The sequence below is a fragment of the Protopterus annectens genome, chromosome 7.part0 (assembly GCF_019279795.1).
Source record: "Protopterus annectens isolate FY-2018-M chromosome 7.part0, PAN1.0, whole genome shotgun sequence".
NCBI lineage: Eukaryota > Metazoa > Chordata > Ceratodontiformes > Protopteridae > Protopterus > Protopterus annectens.
Genome location: NC_056739.1, coordinates 413,651,708 through 413,678,087, shown reverse-complemented (window position 1 = coordinate 413,678,087; position 26,380 = coordinate 413,651,708). Strand labels below are relative to the sequence as shown.

General features: G+C 37.2%; 1 protein-coding gene across 1 annotated transcript in view; it reads right to left on the bottom strand.

Moving 5' to 3' along the window:
* Positions 1–26,011, bottom strand: part of LOC122805967 (baculoviral IAP repeat-containing protein 1-like) — a 319,950-nt gene extending 293,939 nt beyond the window's left edge. Inside the window, exons 1-2 of the mRNA XM_044076207.1 lie at positions 25,430–26,011; positions 4,989–5,088 (exon numbers count right to left, since the gene is read on the bottom strand). Of these exons, the coding sequence (XP_043932142.1) occupies positions 4,989–5,088; positions 25,430–25,991 (662 nt within the window). The 5' untranslated portion in view covers positions 25,992–26,011. The remainder of the gene's footprint in view (positions 1–4,988; positions 5,089–25,429) is intronic.
* Between the last annotated feature and the right edge of the window lie 369 nt (positions 26,012–26,380).

Below are 26,380 nucleotides of genomic sequence, written 5' to 3'. Positions count from 1 at the left end.
CAGGATGTTTCTGTTCCCCAGAAAAGAGGGATTTTGGAGGCCTGTTCTAGACCTTTCTTTTCTGAATACTTTTCTCAAGGTACCCATCTTCAGGATGCTTTCTCTCCAAACCCTATTTTCCCTCTTACTACCTCAGGCTGTTATGGTTTCTCTGGATTTGAAGAATACCTATCTTCATATTCCCATTCACCTGTTATTCAGAAAGTGTTTTACATTTCTCTGTTTCTTCCTCTCATTTTCAATGTTCTGCTTTGTCCTTTGATCATTCCACAGCCCCAAGGGTATTCACTAAGTGCCTGGCTCCAGTCATAGCTTTCTGCAGGCTTCAAGGAGTACAAATATTTCCATATCAGGATGACCTGCTTCTTTAGGCTCTATCTCCTTCCAAGCTCCAGCAGGGCCTGCACTTTACCGGACTCCCTTTGCACAGTCTCGAGAAGTCAGTCTTGTCCCCCTCTCAAGATCACATTTTTCTGTGTTGCAGGATTCAAACTGTTCCAAAGCTTGACTCTCTGCCAGCTCCCAGGGTTCTGCATCTAACAACCACCTCCTTGCAGTCCTTGCTTCCTCTGTCTCTCATTGCTGCCAGAGAATTTCTGAGTGTTGTGGAGTACATGACCTCAACAATCCATATCAAGCTTCATATGAGGAAGTTTCAGTGGTACCTGCGGTCAGTGTGGCTTCAGCATTGCTACACAGTGGCTTTTCCAGTTCCCTTACTCCTTGTCTTACACTTGACCTTCTTTGATGGATTCAGCTCTTATCCCTCAACCCAGGTGTGTCCCTTTACAGCCCACTGCCCCATCTCAGGAGATGTTTATAGATGCTTCAGATCAGGGGTGGGGGGGATGTTTCCAGTAGTAGTTCAATGTCTCTGTTCCTTTCATTAGCACCAGAATCACATCAACATCAGAGATACTGTCCAGGCCTTTCACTCTCTCTCTCTGGTCCCCAGGCACTTTAAAGGTCTATACAGTCAACACCACAGTCATGTGGTACATCAAAAAGTAGGGGGGGGGCAAGGTCTTATCTTCTTTGCAGACTAGCTCTTCAGGTCTGGGATCTAGCTATTCAACAGCAAGTTTCCCTTCATGTGGTTTATATTCCTTCAGAGCAAAACCTGATGGCAGACTGTGAGCAGGTTCAGGTCACAACTTCACAAATGGATGCTTTGCAGAGAAGTGTTTCTGGACATTGTTCATTGGTGGGGTATTACTTAAGTGGATCTGTTTGACTCTCCTCTGAACAGACAGCTTCCTCAATTCTGTTATAGAGCCCCAAGTCCTCTGGCTTGGAAGGTGGATACCATGCCTTTTTCCTGGAAGGGAATATTTCTCTATACTTTTCCTTCTCCTCCTCTTCTTCCTAGGGTCCTGCACAAGGTCAAACAGGACTATCCAAGAATCTTGCTTATGATTCCTTTTTGGTACAGACAACACTGGTTCCCCCTCCTTTTTCATCTTGCCTGGGGCAATCATCACAAGTTCTCACTGAATGGATTTTCTCACACAAGACAAAGGGTTTCTCCTTCTCTCTCACTTCACTTGACAATTTGGGTAGTAGGTTCATAATCCCCTTTCATTACCAGTTTTCTGAGGACATACTTAGGTTACTTCAGGAGGCCAGGAAACTCAATACCAGAAATCATATATGTCCAAGTTGAAGAGTGTTTGCTTGGTGGTTTAATCTCGCCAGGATCCCTTTGGTTCTCTCTTACTTGTGGGAACTGCTACATGCTCTTGGCATATTCTTCTGTTAAAGCTTACTTGTCAGCAATTGCCTGCCTTTGAATCCACAACTGGCCTCTTGTTTTAAGGATAAACAATTTCTGAAGGGCAATCTTTACATCAGGCCCCCAAGAAAACCCATCCTTTCCTATTGGGATATTAATTTTGTTCTTGAGATATTGACTAAGGCCCCTTTTGAGCCTGATTCTTCTTCTTCTTCTTCGTAACATTTCACCTGTAAGACTGTTTCAGCACTTGCCCTCACTTCCACCAATAGAGTTTCTGAACTCCAGACCTTGATGGTGGTTCCCCTTTTTTGATTTTTCATAGTGATAGGGTGTCTGTGCATACTAATCCTCCTTTTGTGCCCAAGGTGGTCAGTGAGTTGTCCCTTAATCAGTCAATCCAGCTTCCTTCCTTTTTTTCCTTCTCCGCAATTTTTTAGTCAGAAGGTTCTGTATGCTTTGGATCTTCCCAGACAGCTCAGGTATTATTTAGAAAAGATGAAGGCCATACACAAATCTGAGCAGATTTTTGTTTCTTTTCATGCCAGGACATTGGGTTTGGCAATTTCTAAGGAAATCATCTCCTTCTGGATTTCAAAAGCCATTCATTTTGTTATTCCTTTCATGGTAAACAGCTTTCTGCCTCTGTTAGTGTTCATTCTACCAGAGCAGTGGCCTCGTCTGGCTTTTCTTCAAAGGTCTGGACACCAGTTCTATCCTTGAGGGTGCCACTTGGTTTTCTGTGCACACCTTCAATAAACATTACAAGTTGGATGCCATTTCTAGAGCCGGGGCAGGTTTTGCCAAGGCTGTCCTTCATGGGTTTGTGGAGGGTTTCTCTTTGTCTAACTCCTCCATTCCTTATAGTAACTTTTGTTATGAATACAACAACAGTGATATGGAAGGACACAAGTTGTAAAATGTTACCATAACAGTAGATGTCCTCTTCAATGATGCAGTATTCAGTCCTGCCCTCCTTCCTGCCCCCTTCTCTTCCTTTTTAGTGTTGGGAACATCTGCCTGATCAAGGAGTCTTTGCCTTTCTCCTTAGGCATCTCTTCTTTCCCTGGATGTACATGTTATCATTTATCCTGGCATGGCTCTAGTTCTCCTAGGGCACTTCACTTCTGATTTGGAGCATCTGTACATCACCTTCATGCCCTATGCTGATGTGGGGAGCATATGTCAGATGTACGATGCTGGTAAGACTTAAAGGCTCTGGTAAACTGGCCAGACGTAGGACTATCCTTGGGGAGGAGATCCTCCTGATTACAAATACAGCAACAATGAAGAGAAGGCGATCTACTGCTATGGTATGATTTTGTTAAACTGTCATATATTAACATATAGTCACAATGTGAGTTTTGATATTATATACTCATTTTGGTCTTGTGACCAAATTACAGCAGTTGTGAATATATCATAGTACAACCCAACCTCTAAGCAGGTGCTAATGTTAAAAAAAATTGACATACTGAGATACTGAAATTAACACAGCACAAGACACACACAGCTTCAACTGAATGTTTAATATAAGGTTTTCCTGAGTTTTACTTTATTTAAAATGAATGGTGACTAAAAGGTATTAAGTCATGCTTCTAAACCTATAAATGAATGTGTGAATAAAATACACACACCTTTTTTTGAATTTTCTACACATCTGTCTTTTTGAGTTTATCAAGTTTCACTTAATTTTTTGTTACCTACTTTATCAAGGTCGTAGAGGCTAGAACCTGTCTCAGCACTCAAAAAGCTTAGGGTACAGAATTAATTTTAGCTGAAAAGCCAGTCTATTACATGTGCACACATACACCTTTATCTGTGATATGGATGAATTCCAATACACTTACAGCATCCATTTGTAATGTGAAAAGAAGATAAAGCACCTGGTAATCCAATATACACAAATGAAGGACAGGCAGTTTCCACACAGAAGGCACACCAATCAGGAACCAAACTAGATACCCAAACACTAGGAAGCAAGCAATGCTGAGCAGTCTGCATTTTTGATATGTTATTTTAAAACTTTTGGTATAAATAGTCTGACTTTGTAATACTTTAAAGGATCTATTATTTGGTTACACTTACTATCAACAGACAACATATGTAGTCCCTAAGCATTTTTAAAACGTTTTTATCAAGTACGTACTTACTGTATTGAAATATGAAGTGTGGGTAATAGTCTTATGGATTATGTGTTCAAGATTGTGGGGATAGAATTAAATATTAGGTGACACAAATAATGGTGCAAGTGCAACATGCTCTACGCTACTTTGATAAAATGTGAAATGAACTTTGAGTGTTAAATAAATTCAACCTTAAAATGAACTTATTGATGAAACACTTACTGGTGCAATCCAGAATACTTTCCAGACCATTATGGAAGTAGACAGCTGCAGGACATTTTTAGGTTATTTTTTTTTAGGTTATAGAGCATGCTAGACTTTAAAAGCTGCTGCACTGGCACCCAGAATACTCAATTGCTGGACGGTCTGCACTTCCCGTGACTGGGGAGTGAAACCAACAAATGAGATAAAGGAGCTTACATAAGGACATCCATGTTTTGCAAGATGCAAAACCTCAGCATGAATTCTTTCCTCCTTTGGTAGTGTCAGCTGTACTCGTTTACAGTAAGATCAAAGTTAGTCTACTTCAGCATGATATTCAACAGCATATAGTGTAGTAAGAAAAGCAATAGCAGCATGTACATAACACTGCAGCTGTGATTATCCTTACACTTGTATAGCAGCATGTACATAACACTGCAGCTGTGATTATCCTTACACTTGTATAGCAGCATGTACATAACACTGCAGCTGTGATTATCCTTACACTTGTATAGCAGCATGTACATAACACTGCAGCTGTGATTATCCTTACACTTGTATAGCAGCATGTACATAACACTGCAGCTGTGATTATCCTTACACTTGTATAGCAGCATGTACATAACACTGCAGCTGTGATTATCCTTACACTTGTATAGCAGCATGTACATAACACTGCAGCTGTGATTATCCTTACACTTGTATAGCAGCATGTACATAACACTGCAGCTGTGATTATCGTTACACTTGTACGTAAAGATTCCTGATGGGGCTTTTCTCCTTTATACAATAAAGACAGCAAAAGAAATGTCCGAAAAAGATTCACAGTTTAATAAAGGAGCAAAGAAGCAGAAAAAGAAAAAGGAAAATTAGAGTAAATGTGCGCAACAGCTCAATATACGCAGCCTAAACAATTTGTCCATGCTTACTCTGGGAACCATTTGCAGTGTTCTTTCCAAGGATCGTCATCAACTTCCCAGTCACCTAAACTTCCACCACATGAGAAGCACTGAACATCATCTTTCAGCCCTATAAGCAAAAAAAAGAAAAAAACATGAAAATTACACAAAACTGCAATAGTACATGCCTTTTGCAAAATGTACTTTGTTATTTAAAAGATAACTAACATTATGTACTTAGCATAACAAAAGAGCTCTAAGAAGAAGGAGGTACATCTTTGTCCATGTTTGTAATATCTAGTACTTAAGCCACAGGAGTAAGAACTAATCAACAGATAGACCTTTTCACTGCCATCGGGAAACCTCCCCTTCCCATCATGCACCAGGCATCTCAAACTATCCAGTCCATGTTATAGTGCTAAACTGAGGGAAGCTGTTTTGTAAGTAAGACCTTACAACATGGTTAGATTCATCATGTCAGTTTGTTTAGGTACTTTAATTTAACCAATATTATGAACTTTGCCTTGAAGTTACTTAGAATAAATGAGGACATTAATATTTTTCCAACAGGCAAAGATAAAGCTACTGCTGCTTTAAAGTGTTTATTCTTTGAAACTGTTATGTATAATTTGTTAAACAGCAGTATGCAGAGTCACCCTTATGTTCAAAATGTAATATCTACCTTCTGTTAACGTGCTTTATACAACTTGCTGGGCTCACAACAGATTTCTGAGCAACTTTTCCCATAATTTTACCCAGATTCTTCCATAGATATTTGATTTACTTTGGGTTTACAAAGATCCTGCTCAACTTCCCATGAGACCTACTGCCCCACATTGAGGTTGGTGCAATGAAACTTTTAATCATTTATGTTGGACATTTCTTGAAGTTGTAGGTTTCAAGTCTGCTTTGTATTTTAAACAATCCAGATAATTTTAGTTGGAATCAGTGAAGTCAGCAGTCACTAGGCAATGGTTCTGACACTTCTTATCTAGTTAAACTAGATACCGAGTTTTTGTTTATCATCATTCTACACAATGAAGGCACCGATGAAGTACACGATCTGTCAAATGCTGATCCTAATGTTACCACTCCCCAGCTCAGTGATATTTCTGTCTTTTTATGATTATTTTTTGTGTTCCATAATAAAATCTACTGACAGAAACCTGACACTGCAATAGTGACTGCTATAGTCCCCAATTATGTTGTGATAATATAGTTCTTGACAGACTGAGAAACTATATAATTCATACTCTGGCTCTTTTTATCTCATCAATGTCATAATTTTTCTTACCTGGCAAGGCACACTTGACCATCTTTTAGAGATTTTTAAAATTTTTGTTCAGTCTACCCATCTAGCCTTACTTTTTTGTATAATTTAGACTGAATTAGATTTGAATACTATCGACTTTTAACTATTGCATGAGGACTTGCTGACTTTCAATTTAAGTACTTATATTAAAATATAATTAAAATTTAAGAAAACCATTATTTATATGTAGACAAAATGCAGCCCAGATTTTTAAATGCAATGTCAAATCTCAGTTTGTGAGCTTCACCAAACTAAGCAAACATGTCGATATCAAGTTCAGGCATGTGACGCCAAGTTTCATATACAGATGCAATATTTCTGGTGATACTGATGATATAACAGATTTAACATATGAATGGTGTATATAAACATTACATTCATCAACATGGTACCCATATACAAGAGGGCTGCCTATGCAGTATGTTTTCAAGGACATGCATGCTCTACAGAAAAACATTTCTGATAAATGGAACGTGTTGCGTGGTAATGGAAATATCTTCAAGACTGTAGGGGATGTACCCATTTTTTCTGTGAGAGTAATATGAATCTTTATGACTAGTTAAAGCATCAGAGCAGACCTATAGCTAGCTATTCTGATGCGCTGTCCCTCTCTACAATCTGGCAACCCTCAATGTTTTCTCCTTTGAAAACTGTATCTTTCTGCTACCTACATTTATACCACAACAAACACAAGTTTTGAAGCACTTCAGCACTGACTGCAAATGCAGTATCGGAATTCATTTGTGAATACAAGCACTGCACTGATTGGTATTTGCCATTTGCATCAAAGTCAGCTGCCCCCTTTGACCCACCCTAGCCATGCCTCTGCATCATAGTAAGAACATCTAAGAATGGCCATAACAGGCATCTCCTAGTGCACAAATTCCACCTCTTCATATATTTTATCCTGTGGTACTTATTGCCATCCTACAGTCAAAAAGGCATGCCATTTTATACACTATGATGAAAGCAACAACCAAACAGTTGCTTATCTAGCTTAATGTACCAGATGTCAAACTTTATACGTACCAGACATAATGTGGAGTTTGCATCTAAAAGTCACAACAGCAATTGTATGCCATTAACAACTCCTATACAATGTCTTTTATAAGCACACTTTTAACTGCCCAGCTCTCAAATTGTATACATTTTTTATTATTACATATTATTTGTAAGGATCTTGGGGATAGGTATTATACTAATAAGTTGCAAATGTCTGAATACAAAAGGCAAATAGCAAATTGAGATAAATGCCACTACTTTCCCTGAGTTATACTGCATCAATTACAACTTTGCTACAGAACAAGAAATATTTTTTCTGAAGCTGTGTCGGTATGTGTCTGTGCATATGTATATATTTGTGCGTGTGTGTGTGTGTGTGTGTGTGTGTGTGTGTGTGTGTGTGTGTGTGTGTGTGTGTGTGTGTGTGTGTGTGTGTGTGTGTGTGTGTGTGTGTGTGTGTGTGTGTGTGTGTGTGTGTGTGTGTGTGTGTGTCTGTGTATGTATACATATTTATGGGTCTACTTTTTTTCACTGAAAACTCGCTTCACTGAAACTCATTTCGGTGAAAGCTCATTTCACTGAAAATGAGTTGCCTGTGCACAATTCACTGAAAGCTCACTTCACTGAAAATGTATTTGACTGAAACGCATTTCGTTGAAAGATATATGCCTTGTTCCCCACTGTAGTGTGATCCTAGAGTTAGTATATAAAGTAAGGGTGTGGGGGGCACACCTATTTTAAACGTTGAAAACCATAGACATGGATAATTACAAGTTGAATGAATAACTCTTTCTAGAAGATAATATATACAAACTATGTAGGGGGCTGTGCCCTCCACATCCTTCCTTACTATATATACTAACTCCAGGATCGCACTACAGTGGGGAACAGGGCATATAACTTTCAACGAAATGAGTTTCAGTCAAATGAGATTTCAGTGAAGTGAGCTTTCAGTGAATTGTGCTCAGGCAATGGATTTTCAGTGAAATGAGCTTTCAACGAAATGACTTTCAGTGAAGTGTGTTTTCAGTGAAATGAAGTAGACCCATGTATATATATATATATATAAAAATATACATACATATATATATATATATATATATATATATATATATTATATATAATTGGTGATCATTATAGTTTTACTTAAAAACTAATAACATTTTATGGCTTTGATTTAATTATCTCTTCTGTTAATTTTGTTATCATGGCAAGGCTAACAACTTGATGGTGTAAAAATATGTATCTAGGTGATCTGCTCATGTTGACTAATGTTGCCAAAATGGGCAAGGATATTTGCTGGTGATAAGTGGATTAAGGACCCAGTCTGCTCTGACCTTTGACAGGGACACATGCTAATGGTGAGAGGGGTGTATATGTCTCTACTGGCTAGTGTGTGCCTGCCATAAATCTCAGGAGCTCTGGGTTAATAAGCTAGAGACCAGCCAGTGTCCATTTGCCCAGTTTGGGTTACCTGGAATAGCTCTGTTGAGCGGAAGCTGGACATAAAACCAATCAACCTGTCAAATATGAACTAAGCATTGCTACACTCAATGTAGGTTCACAGACAGGACAAGGCTTGGGAGTGGATGACCTGATAGTAAGGAGGATTGTACCCAGGAAACAAGATGGAGTGGCAGTGCAGCAAAGCCACTTGGCTTGGGATCCAGACTCTACTACTTAGGAAATGGACAGATTAGAAATAATGTGAGAACTGTAGTGAGGGAGAGACTTCAGAAGACAGTGAGGGATGTTGTCAGAATTAGTGACAGACTCATGGTAATATAATCCCAGTATAATGATAGGGCAGTATTCATAATCTCAGGCTATGCTCTATAGCAGGGTTGTGATAGTGAGGGAAAAGAGTACATTCAAACAGCAGCTGCAAGACCTTATAAATAAAGTAGGACAACAGGAACTGGCATTGATAATAGGTGACCTGAATGCACATATCAGGACAGACAGAACAGGATATGAGGACAGCCTGGATGCACATGGATGGGGCAACATGCATAAAGAAGGAGAGGCCATTCTATACTCCTCTCTGGCAAATACTTGATGGTAGCCAACACATGGTTCAGAAAGAGAGAGTCACAAGATCACATGTAAAAGTGGCCAACATGTAACTCAGGTAGACTTCTTCCTAGTAAGGAGAGGGAACTGGGATAGAATCAGTGATTGCAAAGTCATCCCCAGTGAAACAGTCATCCCACAGCATAAAACACTGGTTGCCACAATCAGCTGCAAGCAGTGGTCAGACAAGGCTCTAAGGTCAACAGAGACCAGCCAGAAGAGCTGGAAGTTGATTGGAGAGACAGCACAACAGTTCAAGGAATTACTTACAGCTTTGGTACCTCAAGAAGAGAAATAGGTGGAGTTGCACAATGGTAGTGCCTCAAAACAGTATGTGTAAGGTCTACAGAACAGATATGCGGCCAAGCTGAGTATGGAAAACAAACTACATAAGGAAAGCTGGTTGTGGAATACAAAAGTCAAAAAGTCATCAAATGAAAGGAGTGCAGAAAAAAAAGGGAGATAGAAAAGACATACCAGGTTAGGAAGGAATTCTGGTTTGCTAACAAGGAGGCTAAGACAGGAGCTGCAGTAGAAAAGAACAAGGCATCAGATGCCCTCTACCAACTTCTGGAAAGTCACTCAGTGGATGCCACAAAGAAACTCTCATCATGTTGCAAGGAAAAGACAGAAAGATAAAGAAGATAGCCAGACACCCTTCATAAGGGATGCCGCAAAAACCTGCTCACCAGTCCACATGAAATCAAAGGCAGATGTAAAGAGTACTTTCAGCAGCTTCTGAATGAAGAAAACCCCACAGGAGCTGTAGTGTTCCAGACATAGCCCATAGTGAGAGAAGAGGAGTCCACCTGAGAAAAGGTAAGAGCAGCACTAAGGAAAATGAAGTCAGGGAATGCAGCAGGTTCAAATGAGGTCACAGTAGATATGATCAAGATGTTGGGTGGGACAGAGAAAAAATAGTTCCTGAGGGTACTTGTAGCAGTGTGGAGAGAAAGGCATTTCCCAGTTGATTGGAGAATAATCATACCAGTTCCAGTGTTCAAGAGAAAAGGGGACATTCACAACTGTGGGCAGTATAGAGGTGTCACACTCCTATCACACTGTATGAAAGTTCTAGAGAGGGTAATTGATGAATGAATATGCACAGTAGTAGAAAGTAAGATGGGAAATGAACAGTTCTCATTTAGATCAGGATGAGCACAACTGACCCAATGTTTGCAGTGAGACAGATACTTCAGAAGAAGCTAGAAATGAGGAAAGAGTCCAACTGGGTATTCCTAGACTTGGGGAAAGCATATAACAACGTTCCAAGAAAGCCGATTTTGGCAGTCCTGTGGTGGTTCGAAGTCCGAGAAACATTGGTATAATTAGTGCAAGCTATGTACAAGAACCCAGTGACTCATGTATGATCTGTGTTTGGTCTTACAGACGAGTTCCCAGGGGAGTGGGTGTGCATCAAAGTTTAACTATGCGTCCACTGCTGTCTATACTATTGATGGACTACATTAACAAACAGATTGGAGGGGACAGGTCAACATAGCCGCTGTATGCAGACGATGTATCTTTACAGGCCGACTCCAAGCAAGAACTTCAGCAAAGGATAGAGGAATGGAATGCAAAATTCAAGGCACATGGTTTGAAAGTGAGCCCAGATAAGACAGTTGTAATGGGAGCAAATGGGGGAAATCAGAAGACGCTGAAAATTGAGATACAATAGAAAACAGTGGAACAGGTTAACAGCTTCAAGTATCTGGGAGGGATGGTTGAGGAGAAAGGAAGTCTGAATGAGGAGGTCAAAGCTAGAATCAAAGGGGCTCTAACCAACTGACACAGTGTGTGAGGAGTAGTGTTTAATAGAAGAATGCCAAAGAAACTGAAATGTAAGGTGGACAAAACAGTGGTGTGACCAGTACTACTGTATGGTACATAAACCTGGCCACTAAAGGCCGAGCAGTTGAGTAAGCTAGAGGTGATGGAGATGAAGTGCCTGAGATGGGTGGTAGGATGCACCTTGTGGGACAGACAAAGAAATGAGGACATATATACAGAAGCCAAAGTAGCTCCCATTACAGAAAACATCAAAGAGAACTGATTACAGTGGTTTGAGCATGTGCAGGAAAGCAGAAGACAATCTGGTGAAGAAGATTTGGGACAGCTGGGAAGAAAGCAAGAGAAAATGAGGGAATCTAGCAGAGAGGTGGATGGATTGTGAGAAAAAAAGACCTGCAACAGTCAGGCATGAATGTGGAAAGTAGGAAAGTGGCAATGAATAGGGAGGGATGGTAACAAGTGACACAACATCCCATCCCCATGTAGAAAATGAGAAAAAGGGGGTTTATGATGATAATTTTGTTATTCACACACTCAGTTTTCATTTTATTATTTTTAATGAATTTTATTATGGAAGTGAGAGTTATATTAGCATTTGTTTAGTTTATAGTTTAGTCATGTTTTTAGAGTACTTAACATCGGGACGGTTTTGCTGATAATTCTCTTTTCATATTGGATAGTTGTGGCTAGTATTTAATATTTTTCATTCTAATAAAAATAAACTTACTTTTTTACACCAAAGTGAATATAAGATATGGTCCATATTTTAGTTTGCATTTTATTTAAGTTTTGGTTTGAATCAAGTGCAAATGTTAGTTTCAATGGCTGTTTCCAATGGACTAATGGCATTGTGTAAGGCCTTGTATTTTGCAAATGCAGAATGCAAACTTTAGTCTTTGGTAAGTAGCACAAACATGAGAAGTTTAGAGTACTTTTTGTAGGGCGAATGTCAAACCAATGACGTCCAAAAGAAGGCCATTAACATGGAATAATACAGATTCTAAGTTATTTATGAAAATTTAAGAAGAAGATTAAGCTGAATTTTGACAACAATCCTAGATGAACATACTGTTGGTATTGAGTAAAGGAGAATGAAAAACTTCATGATAGTATATTAGGTAGCACATAATTTATAAGCAAAAAATGGGTACAAAATGATGATTTGTGATGTGGAAAATGTGTATGACAGTACCAATTATGAATATGTAGCAGTATTAGAGAAATAAAGGATGAACAAATCATTTACTCAAGTTATAAAATCAGTATATTTAAATACAGTTAATAAAATGTTGATTAATGGTTGGTTGGTAGTTAGAGCTACTGATTAAAAGATGTGTTAAGAAGGGGTGCCCATTAAGTGGGTACAAATGCAGTTATGCAGAATACCAAGATGATGATATAAATAGGAGTAGGTAAAATCAGAGATTTGGTGGAAATTTCAAAACATATGGGATGTACAGATGAGTTTATAGTGGTATTAAATAGTAAAGGGTTGATAAGAGAATAAGATATAAGTAGGAAAATATGAGCAAGATCAGATTAAAATTAAATAAAAAGAAACAACTGTTTTGGGGATATAATCAAGATTGCGAGGATAGATTTTTCTGAGAGTGAGATCTGTGTGCTAGTTATGAGATTGAGAAAAAAAAGTATTAGTGATCAGTAAAGGAATGTAATGGAAGAGATAAAGAACACTCTGGATGGGATTTGAATAGGTAATCACCAGTGGCAAATCCCTTTTATTGCTGGAAGTCACCATTTTAGATTCATAGCCTACTGCAGTGCTTACCTCGAAGTGGTGCAGCACCACAGTCTGTCTTTCTTGCCTATCACAAATGCGGATGTGGCATTTTTTTTTTGGGGGGGGGGCACTGTATGGTAATTTGTCATTTACTCTTCCTATGCAAATGCCTGCATTGAGTGCTTTATACTGCCAATTGATTCATACCAGCCTAAATCCTTGCACTAGACATGGTAATTAACTCACCAAACACTTGCTTTCACCCATTACTTTCAATGGATGACATCATGGTTGAGGTAAGTACTGTGAAAATTTATGCAAAGGTATGAGTGGTGTCCAGTGAGTGTGTGTGTGTGTGTGTGTGTGTGTGTGTGTGTGTGTGTGTGTGTGTGTGTGTGTGTTGCTGCCATACCTAAATTCTCCTTGATAAATGAGCAAATCCTGCAGTATGGGGGAATACTAGATACCAAGGGCACTCTGCCCTATTACCGCAATCCACTTAAAATGTTAATTGAACTCAAAAAACAAAAGAAAAAGTATGAACATCTGTCAGGCATTGTTGATTGAATGTAATAGTGTGGACAAACAGAGGCTATGATGAAGATTTCCAGATGAAGCTGGGGCAACATTAGATGATACCAGGGAGTCCTTTTAAATGATACTCGAATCTACTTAAAACAGTTAATAGAGCAATTGATTTTGTATCCAGATGCATTTACTTAACAGTGTGAAGAATGTAACTCTGCCTGGCATTATTGAATGACTATGATCATTTATTTATGATAGACAATGACAACATCACAGATGTTTTGTAAACTCACATGCAGTTGACAGGTATGGTGGTGCACCCTTCTGTGTGAGGGTGTGAATAAGGGGAGGCACCTGTGATAGCACAATGCATCAGCAGACAGTGATAAATACCACAAAGGCAGCAGACAAGGGCCTATCAGAGCATGATGTAACTACTAAGCAATTCAGAGATAGGCAAGTTAACTGATAATGAGGTCTTTCCTCATTGTGGCCAATTGTCTTTGAATAATTGCTTTCCATAATCACGCTATTAGCCCCTTTGCTGCAGCCTTACCACTCAGGGCCAGGCCTGTTTTCTGAATTCTGGTCCAGAACTATATGGAAGACCTTTGGCTTATCATATAAAAACAAACTGCATCTTATTCATTCATTCATTCATTCATTCATTCATTCATTCATTCATTCATTCAATTTATATCATAATTCTCAATTGTTCAGATTTTTGCAGAATATCCAGATTTTTGACTCATATTTTTTGTCTGTTTCTTGTGGCTTCCTGGCAAATCACTGACAAATCATTGAGGACTGAACTCAGAAAATAATGGCAGACATTTGATTTTCAGACTTCATATCCTTCAGAAAATTCATGCTAATGTAAAACCTGTTATTCTATCAACTTTCTTAAGTTTGTAAGAGCAATATTTAAAAAGTGTTCCTATTTGTGGGCCTTTGTCCCCCCCCCCCATTATTTGAGGCTTTGTCCAGATTTCTTGCTGTAAGAGGTTGAGAGGTATGATTCATATATTTTGTGAATGTTAAGCTATAGAGGAAGTGTACGTGCATTTCTGTTGAATCTAAAGAAATAATTACTTAAAATGTTTTTCTTTTCATTTATTTGGGATGCAGAACAATAAACAGGAAGGAAGTTTTGGTTCAAAGAATGCCATTGTTTATTTGACATCACTAAATTTGTATTGCATAATAATGATTATTAATGATAACAAAAGTGAGCATACAGGAAATATAATGTAGTAAAATATAAAGATTTATGGTCTCTAGGGAAAAAAAAACCTGAACATGTAGGAGTTGTATGGCAAGATTTACTGAAAAACACGATTAATTACAATGAAGTTAAATGCTACTAGGAAATGACGGCATAAAGAAATTATGAAAAAGTATTATATTAAGATACAGAAAGAAAAAGATGACCAAAGAATGCAATAAAAGGCAGGTGAAAAAGATTTAATAAAGGAAAAGGAATGCATGATTTTTTTTATGGAGACATGTTAGAAACAATTGCCTGTGAAAAGGTTAATAAAATATAAACGAGTGAGAGAATGTATAATATCTATAAAGCTGAAACTATAGAACATTTTTTAGAACACGGCAAATCAGACAGTATATGAAAAAGATGTAAAATGTATTTAAATGTGAATGTTTTAGAATAATGAATATCAACATATCATCTTTAAATTACTAGTCTCCCACCAGTACACAAGTGCTCTTCAAAAATTGAATTATGCTTGCTCGTAAGCCATTAGACCTCAGGAATTTGTTTAAAGTGTTCATATTTGTAAAGTAACACTTAATTTTTGCTGCCCATTACTCTTGTCTTGGTGGGCTCTGCCCCGCTCCATTCGCCCGCACTAACATTCAGCTCTCTCTGCTCCCCTGCCCCCCTAATTCCCTCCCGTCCCCACTACCGCTACATTTATAGTAATCGCAACCACACTCACCTCCACCAATCACAGCTCCTCAAATCAGATCACATTACACCACACCCACTTGCTCTACCACAGAATATTCCCAACCACTCTCATTCCTGCTAGGCATTATTACATCACCCCACACTACTTACCTATCCACATATAGTGCAATCCTATAATTCCTATCGACACCTCCACCTAGAACCAACTTAAACTTTATAACTATGACTATCACACAACTAAGTCTAGTCTGTCTTCTCATAATTCTTTATAACTCCACAAGTTATCACTCTAGCAATATCCCTAAACTTAGTAGCACAACACTATATTATGCACTCTCATATACAGACACCACACATTATAATAATATCTGCCCACAATTGTTAAAGAACTATATAACAGAACATTTCAGAACTAAACACATATGCTCTCATTCCTACTCCAAAAAAGACAATACTTTCTCACACTCATCACCAAACTGGAACATCTGCATCACCATTTTAACACCAGGCTCACCATAAGTAGGGACATCCACCTCAACCCAGGCCCAAATCCATCCTGTCCAACACAAACTACTCCAACACAATTGTCAGAACATAATACCCCAACTATCTTCATCCCTGGGCAAATCAACAACAGCAGCAAAACCAACCATCATTTAATGCTAAATAATTAGAAGTATCAAAAATAAAATACCTGAATTCCAGACCACAATAGCACACTACACCCCAGACATAGTTGCTTTAACAGAAACCTGGCTAAATAAAAAACAGCTAACTCAGAAGTTCTCCCAACTGGCTACAATATCATTAGACAAGACAGACCACTTCGTAAAGGGGGTGAAACTGCTTTACTGTATAAGTCCAATTTAACTTTACATCAAATACCAAACTCCTACCCCTCCCTGAATAATTGGGACATACTTATCTCACAACTTCAACTTCACCCTAAAAAGGTCATCACCACAATTGTGATCTATATTCCACCTGGTAATACACCTGCTAGCCTTTAAGATTTCTTATCCTGGTGTTCTTCCACATAGTCACAAGAAACCCTTATTCTGGGGGATTTCAGCCTAGATTGGTTCACTTGAATATCAGAACCACCAAGTAATCTAATAAATCTCCTTGCCTACCAGCAGCTGGTCCAAATTCCAACTAGATGTGATAAAAAATCTAAAAGGGAATCCATCCTTGACTGGGTCCTAACTAACAACCCCACATTGTACCCCCACACAGGCAGTCTCCCAGACACCTTAAGTGACCACAACGTAATATACCTTATACATAGTAGAATAAGCATATGCAAAACCACTAACAATAAATCCACTAGAAACACAAAAAAAATCTCTCCTGAGGTCCTCAATACTTTACTCTGTAACTGTGACTGGACCCCCTAAAAACCCTCCCACTTGACCAAGCTATAGCATATTTCAACAAAACATTTCTACAACACCTAGACACTGTCGCTCCATTGCGCAAAATCAAGGTTAGAACCTCTACAAACCCCTAGCTTAGTAAAGAAACCAAACAAATCCTCAAGTCCAGAGACACTGCCTGGCTTTACTATCAAAAAAAACAAAGAAACCCAAAGCCTAAGTACCAAGAATTGCGCAACCATGCAGAAAAATGCATTAGGCTGGACAAAAAATCCTACTACACAACATCACAAACTAAATACCAACACAACCCCCAAAAATTTTGAAAACATGTAAACCAGCTACTAAAAACCCACCCAAAAGGCTACCCCCAAACCAACCATCCCTGACACTAAAGTTCCCATCAAAACACAATTCGACTCTCACTTCGTGAACTCAGTTCTAGCCTTACTATCACAGGACAGTTCCAACCTCACTATCCCCCCTAACACAAATAACACTAATACAAGCTTTACTCTCAAAGCAGTCTCTACCACTTCAGTCAAAAGCATGCTCTCCAAACTAAAAACCTCATCAACAGCAGCCGACCTACTCCCCAGCTATTTCTTAAAACTCACAGCAGATGCTATTGCTATCCCAGTCTCCACTCTCATAAACAGATCAATTGTTGAAAACTATATGGCCAAACTCTGGAAAATATCCTATGTTACATCCATACATAAAGGTGGGACCCCCCCCCCCCACTGAACGTAATAACTGCAGACCCATTGCTTTACTCTCCCTCCTGGCCAAAATCTTAGAAAAATGCACCCATACCCAGGTGCTAAAGTATCTCCTAGATAGCAACATCCTTTCACCTACTCAACATGGTTTCAGACCTGCCCATAGTACCACTACAGCCCTCCTCTGCTTCACAGACACAGTAAACCATCTCAACAATGATGGCCTGCAGGTGTCAACTCTTTTTTTTGGATATGTACAAAGCATTTGACACAGTCTCACACCAAATCCTGCTAAACAAACTAAACCAATATCACCTATCAAATTCCACTCTTACCTGGCTCCAAAGCTACTTAACTGACAGGTACCAAGTTATGAAATGGGAAAATTCTCTCTCTCCTCAGCTGCCCATAACTATAGGAGTCCCATAGGGTACTGTCTTAGGACCACTGCTATTCACAATCTTCACAAATGACTTCCATACCTCCACACAGCATGCACCTATCATTCAGTATGCAGATGATACTACCTTAATCTGTTCTGCACAAAACATTCCCACCCTCCTGCAAACAACTCAACTAGCATTCTCTGACGTTGAAAACTACCTTACCAAAGCCCAACTTATCCTCAAGCCAAAGAAAACTTAGCTTATGATTATAACCAGTTGTAACAAAAACACTGATAGCAGTCAGTTCACTATCTACTCCACAAATGCTACTCCCATTGCTCCAGTGGCATAGGCTAAGCTATTGGGAATAACCATAGACTCCCACCTAAAATTTTATAGTCATCTCAACTTAACTATTAAAAAAGTACATGCCAAACTGGGATCACTCTACCATATCAAACCATTTCTTACCATCAACACAAGATCAGCCATTGCTCGCTCCCAACTTCTATCCAGCCTACTCTATCCATCTCCCTTTCTGACTAATCTCAACAAAACAAAATGGAAGCCTGCTATAACAGAATTGCCTGCTTTGCTGAAAATTGCTCATATAGAACTCATCACTGTACTGCTTTGAGACAGCTCCACTGGCTTGATCTGCCCAACCTCCTACATTTAATCAGCTCTGCCTCTGTCATTCTATCTATTACCTCCCCAATAACTGTCCTGCCCTCAAAAACATAGTACAACATCACTCAGCCAAAAGGCCTCTTAGATCATCAAGCAAACTACTACTAAAAGTCACCAACAGCTAAAATAGCTTTGGAGATGCACTATATAGTAGTTCAGTGACTAAAAAATGGAACTCTTTCCCCACAAGCATATAAAACACATAGTCCAAAGCCTCCTTTAAAAACCTCATTAGACAACATCTCAAGCAAAGTTGGCAGTGCCATGATTGCTCCCCAGGCTAGTGAAAGTGGATAAGGTACACATACTAAACCAAGAGCACTTGATAATAGTTTTCACTCATACTCACAAGCACTGGCTAATGTACAATGTATGTGCTGTACCTGTGTACTTTGTATGTATTCTACCTATGTTCCAAATTTCAGCTGTACACCACAAATCTAATTATCTTTATTTTTAAATTAATATTTTCTTGTTTGTTCTCTCCACTGTAACTGTCGATGTGCTGCATACCACTGTAAAAACATGTCTATTGTAATTTGTGTGTATACTGATCATGTCTAAATATCTAAATGTATCTGTAATTTTTCTATGTGGAGCTTTTCTCCTCGGGCCTCTGCTGAAAAAGGGCCTTTTTGGCTCAGTCAGACACCCCCGGTTAACAAACGTAAAATAAAATAAATATGGCTTATGTAAAATATACAACTAGAAGATGATGTAGATAAAATTATTAGAGGGGGTATTTGGATTGTATGGCATATGAGATGTCAAGAATTATAATCACTTTTGGAATGCAGGGAGTAACATTAATAAAACAAAAACATAGGATGAGAAGGATAATACATAACATTTAATATTTTACAATGATGTAATTAATCATGTAAATTGTACTGAGTAAATAGGTAATGTGTAATTGGAAGTGTAAATAAATAAAGCTCTACTCTTTTCTGTAAGTGCCATGGGATCTTTTACATCTGCCTGAACTACCACCAGTTCAGACAGGTGGGGCATCAGTTTATTATCTCATTCAAAAGATGATACACGCAGGAGTGGAGTACCTCCTTACACAACATTGCAATGTCAGTACTGGGAAATTAATCTAGGCAAATGGAGTTGGAATAAAACCCATTACTTTCTGGACAGGTAGCACCAAAGATGAATGCACTGCCTCTTCAGATACTGACATTTCTTACATCTACTGCCACATGCATTGCTCTAACATAGTATGTGGAATGGTTACATTTCAAGCATTTAGCAAGCTTACCTTCATTCTGTTTCCCATATACCTGCTTATTTTGGATGGTATACTACTTCTTATTAAATCTACAATTTTCTTTTTGTAATTTATTTCACATAACATTTGTTATGCTCATATTAGAATTTTGTTTCTTCACTAGTTCAGCCTCTCTAGCAAACTGAATAATTTCTAACATTAAATTCACTTCTAGCTGTAACTTTTGAGATGCTTCAGTATCAGCCAGACCAATTGCAGTTCTTTTTTTTTTTTAACAAAAATCATCTTTATTACATTTTCATGTATGACATAGGCAATCTTACATGTATAGAAATGAAAATAAACCATAATAAGACAATCTCAATTGCAAACATTATACCTTACAAACCATGCAACCGTGCCAACATAACTGTAGCTGCAAACAAAATACATAATTTTAATATATCCAGTCATTGTCAGTCAACCATTAAGCCCAATTGCAGCTCTATGTCTAATATGATCATCTTTTATTTGGTCAAAACCCACAGTTTTTCACGCAGTTCATATAAGTGGCTGACAAAAGCTTCAGCACTTTCTCCTTTGGCTTGAATGCATCTGTGAAAGCATGTTCATTCAGGAATAGCATTTCTTTTTGGCACTGAATGGTAACTGGGCTTAGTTATTACTTACTCCAGCAACCTTTTAGAAGATGAAAGTGAAATGTAAATGGTTTTCACTTGTTTGCTGATAGCATAAGTTAAAGTGTTTACCTGTATTATTTCACTTTCTTTATCAAGTTTTGATGGTATTAGAAAGTGTATGAACTTCTGTCTCTGTGGTTGCATCTAAGTTCTGTAGGGATTTTTAGCTGATAACCCCTAAAATTGTGGTAAATGGCTTTATTCTGGATTTTTATGAGTTGTACAGTGTCTCCTTGGCTGTTTGCTGTATTCTTCTAGTCTGAGCTGCATTTTTCATTTATTTTATAGGAAAAGATTCCAGGACAGATACCATGTCAGGATACAGACCTATGGTTAATATGACTAGACATAGATATTCTAAGTTGTAATACAGTTATAATAACTCACAAAATGGCAGGATAGTAATAAGACAGTTAATATCACAGCATCTCCTCCAGATCAGCTGACTACAGCAGACTCATATAGCATTGTGGGTATTTATAATCTGAGGAGCACATGAGTTATGACAAATATTGATGCATAAAAATGCATTTAAAACTGTTTACACTTTTATCTTCTCATATACAGGCAGAGGTTTTCGAGTGCAATCTGCTAAAACTGATTAAAATAAAACACTATTTTTTTAAAGGAAACATGTATTGTAAGATTTTTCCAATAGTAATAACAATAACAGAATCAAGATCCACTAACCACTAAACAGAGTACTAAACCATAAATCTAATCTAATCCTTTGTCTGTTATAAGAACAGTCAATCTTAAAACCAAGACTAAAATTTCTATATAAACTATTCATAGTATGTATAAGAAAATAAGCTTTAAGCTAAAAATGAATAATTATCCTAAATTTGAACAGTTGTTTGTAGTAAAAAAAGAGATATATGAAAAAACAGATTTAGAAGACAAGTTAATTTATAAATGATTGTGAAAAAAACATGTAGATAGATACAGTTATTTTATTCCTTTTTTAAAGTACTTAAAACTAGTAATTACCTCTAATGTATCATGAAAATAGGAAATAATCAGTAAAGAACACTAAATTGAAAATACTTGTAATGCTAATATTACTACTACTGATAATAACAGTAGGAACCTGATGTAGTTAGATTAAAATATTGAATAAAGTATTTAAGTTATCTACATTATTGTTTTTGTTTGCGCAGTGATTCATAAATAATTTTATAGCTTTTAGATATTTAAATATCATATTTGTGAATTCAGACCAATATAGAGTATGTAAATTTAGCCAGATTTTGGTAATGTGTAATTTAAGAAGAGAGAAACAGATAATCAAAAGAAATAATTTATGTTTTGGAATCTTAGAAATAGGTATGTGTAGTGTGGCAAAATGCCATGTGATGATATCTAAATTTGGTATATGTATTTATTTATGGATTTTATTGAAATTAGTACTGCATATATTTGTAATGCCATAACATTTGTAAGATAGCATCATTAGATCAACAATTTTGATAAAGGTTATCATTGTCTAGAAAGAAATGTGCATTTTTAGCTGGTGTTAAACAGGTAGTATTTTGTATCATAAATTCTATATAGTGTATTTTTTAAGGAATACATGTTAAATTGTTGCTTACTGAAATCTTGTACTTTTGGGCATCAAGGCAGGGGCAATCACATTTATTCCATAAGTCAAAAAAGAGAAACTTACCTTGAAATTTATACTGGATTGCTAATTTATAAGACCTGGTCAGAGCTTTGTTTACTAAGGAGCTAGAAATTGAGTTAGAAATTGCATTTTTCCAGTCTGTTGTTGGGTATATGTATATTTGTTTTTTTTTGTTATATAAAATGTTTGCCTGAAAACAGATAACCTTTAAGCTTCAAGTTAACTCTAATTTGTTTTACTAAGTTATGTGTATTGTATCAGATCATAAATTATATAATGCTACATTTTAGGATAAAATTTGTCAAACACTTGAATATTGGCCATCAAATATGGATTTGTATCTGTCAGCTATAATAATATTGCCAAAATAGTCTTCCAGTTCAAGACACATTATTATATTTTATAAGGAATTTATACAAAAAAAGAAGAGAGATGAAGTTTAGTGTTTGCTTTGTCCTTGCTTTAAGAACAGGATATGCAGTAGGTTTAAATGATATGTCTTTATGTATTTTTTTCCAGATTTGAGTCCAGGAAGGATTCCACTGCCTATAATTAACCTTTTCAACCTTCCATAACAGTGATGCTTTAATAATTAAATAGTGTAATTTGAAATTAGGAAGATTCATACCCCCTTTAGTTGTCTGGGTGCTGTTAATCTATTATATTTGATTCCTACTGACATAAGTGCCCTAATAAATTTGGTTAGTTTTGATTTTGTGTTTTTAAAAAAATGAATTTGGTAACACTATTTCTTGATAAGCCTCATTCAATCATTTGTAGCTGAAGGTGCAGAGAGGTGAGTGAAGGTCTGTGGGAGCTACAAATCTGCCTTTAAGGCCTAGATGGGATAATGAGTGAAGCTGGGTACAAAGAGAAATATATTTTCTGAAGTGCAAGGATGGACATATCACTTCTATTACTCAATACTCATGGGGACAGCTTAGTACTGAAACACAAATAACAGTGGGTATGGATCATTCGACACTCACTTAGTAAGATGAGGGACAAATCTGCAAAAAGACACCATGAGTACTCATGCTTAGCTAACACTAAGCCAAAGACTCACTATGAATGTCAGGGTCAGTTGTCTGGACCCGGACTGCTCAAATTTGTTTTATATGTCCCTGTAGTTTTTCAGTTCATTTATTTATATAATGATGGCACTTAGTGGTACATCTTTGATTCACATAATTCTTCTTGTTTGTTTATCCAATCCCTCCTTACATGTAAAAATAATTATTTTACTGAGCTCAGGTTCTTTCTTGTCACTAATAAAAGTAAATACTTGAAAAATGCAACACACCGACCAGAAGAAATAAACCACCAAAACCGAGAACCCTGGTTAAAAAGCCAGCACAGGTACACCACCAACCACATAGGTGTAAAAAATAATAAATATTTTAATGAAAAATGTAATAAAAAATAGTTGAGTGCAAAGCAGGAATCACAGAACACTAAATAAATGATTCCTGATGTATTGCAGTTGTAACTTTGATTAAACCGAAAAACAAAGTTGATAGTTGGTAAATCAATAACATCCCTCTCACGTATAAACCTGCTTTGCTGACAAGCTCCTCACTTTCTAGTACCTAGGAGGCTGCCACATGGTATAGAATAACTTTTTGATGCTCTCTCTATTCTTTCTTTAATTTTGCTGCTCCTTTTAAAAGTAAAATGAGGCACATCGCCTACAACCTCCGCAATTGCTGAATCACCCTCCAGTATTTTTCAGTACGTCCTAGTTAAGTTCATAATAACACCACTATCTTGGGAATACCTAAAAAACATATTCCTAGAAAAGTATGTCACTAACCCCTTTTCATTATTGCCATTAGTGGTTTCTTTAAGATTGTTGGGCATTCCATTACCCAAACCAAAATGGGAAGAAATCTGGAACTTCTTCCACTCAAATTTTTTTGATGGACATTTCACGGAACATGGACTTTAAATTCTACATTTCAATAGCCAAATCAGCATTATCTGAAATCAGTCAAGCTAACACGACCATTTGCCCTTTGCCTAAATTGTGTTTTTGCCTTCCAGGGGTGGCAACTGTCAAAGTGTAAAACAACTGTTGAAATATGTGGACTTTATGCAAATAATCCTTTTCCAACAAAATGTCCAAATAGTTAATCTCATCAACAGAGAAACTATAAGTGAAGGACAAGAATGTGGTACTGCTGTTCAAATAATCAATAAACGCCTCAACTTCAATTTCACTGCCCTTTCAAATGCCAAAATTATCATCAAGGTATCTAAAATAGGCTGCAAATTTGTTGGTAAAGGTGCAGGTCAAAACATAATTCTTTTCTCAGTAGCACATAACAATATCAGCATATAGGGGAGCAAATGTGGCTCCCATTACTACACCTTTTTTGTTTGTAATACTCCCCTTCAAAAAAGACAAAACTATTTCTCAAAACAAGGTCCATAAAAGCACAAATCATAGAGAACTTACCATTATCAAAAGTGCTCTGGGTGCTTAGAAAATCATGAAAACACTGTAATCCAACCCCAGGTATACAAAAAAACAAATCTTTTACGTCAGGTGTAGCCAAATACCATTCTTCAAGGAAAAGTTCTTGCTTAATGTTATTAAGAAAATCCCATGAATCTTTTAATATGTAGCAATGGGATGACCTGAGCCCATTAATAGAGTGATCGACATAAATAGCCAAAGGGTGGGTTTTGGAACCAACTGCTACCTTGATGGGCCATCTTTGTGTATTTTTGGTATGCTAATGATGTTAGGCACTACAGGAAAATCTACATTTAAAAACTTGTACTCCTGAGTATCAAGTTTCCCTTCCACGAGTAAATCATATAAAAAAGAGTCTATACTGGCATTTTACTTGAATTATCGATAGTTTCCATGATAATCATTCCTCCACCCTTATCAAGTTTCATAAAACGCAGGTGTTTATTGTCCATAATTTTCTGCATGGGATAAATTGGTTTTGCATTTATGACATTTAGTGGCATACCACTGGTGTAAATCCCTAATACACATAGTTTCAAAAAGATGTACAGTGGAAGGTAGAGGATTAATAATGACATTTCACTGCTTTATTTATGTAATGCATGTTTGTACTTTTAAAGTAAGATTGCTCATTCATTAAGGAAGTGTTTCCCACCTTTGGTTGTTTAAATAGCTGAGTTTTGAATGTACTGTTTGTTCTGATGAAGTTCCACACTACTAGGAAGTAAGTGCTGAACCATATTTAATTATATTTTTCATTAAAATATTTATTTTTTTTACCCCTGTATGGTTAGTGGTGTACCCCAGCTGGCTTTTTAACCAGGGATCTCTGTTTTGGTAATAAAAGTAAATAAACAAATAATAATGAAATATACTTGGGTTTTCCCTCTGAAAATTGCTCACCTGTATAAAAGAAGCCAGCAGCTGCAAGCTCGGAAGGTTTTGCCTGGGTGTAAAAAGGCCAATTCTGGAAAGACTCCAGTCTTGAATCCTTTTTCTGATACCTCTCTGCGGCCTCCTGGGTAACTTCCACTGGCTTCCTAACTCTGACATTATATTTGGGAATGTTTCCCACATCTATGCCTTGCATGAAGTGGCAGTTGGGTTCACGTTCCTTATGAAGGGCAAATGTTGACTTCTTCAGGCTTTGGCTGCACATTACCAATCCACAGCAAAAACACTGTACATAAATATCTTTGTTAAAATAATAAAAACCAGCAGCGGCCATTTCCTCTGGAGTGCAAGCTGAAAAGGTTGGATAGCCAACAAAGGTCTGTATTCTTGCCAGTTCACTTCGCATTCTGCTGTTATACTCCTTTATTCTCTCTCTTTTTATTGTGTTATATTTTTCTGACATTTCATCCAGAAGCTTCACCTTATCAGTATTAAAATGTGATGCTACTGAATCATCAAATTTTAAGTCTGGGTCAGTGTTTTCTGGATTTGTGCTCTGCAGAGAAGACATTTTTCTTGTATGCTCTTCAGTCAAAATCTAAGCAGAAAAAGAAAAAGCAAAAATAAAGTAATCTAACCAAGAAATGTCACTTCTTCTTTTCATTTTTTTTCTGTTTCAAAGGCAGGCATGTTTTTCTCACATTTTTAAACTTCTCGAGTCCCATTAATAAACTGTAGCCTTGCAAAACATTAAAACATATCCTTATAAAAGCACTGTAGGGTTTATGCCCCAAATAAGATCTGAATATCAGTGTTTACTTATAACATTTTAATTCTTTTTTATGGAACACTAGACTTGAAGCTGTTTGTGTGATATAGAGAAGATAAGTGGTAAAAAGTATTAATTTAGTGATACCATCTTGTATAAATATACACACAGGCACACATTACATTTATACA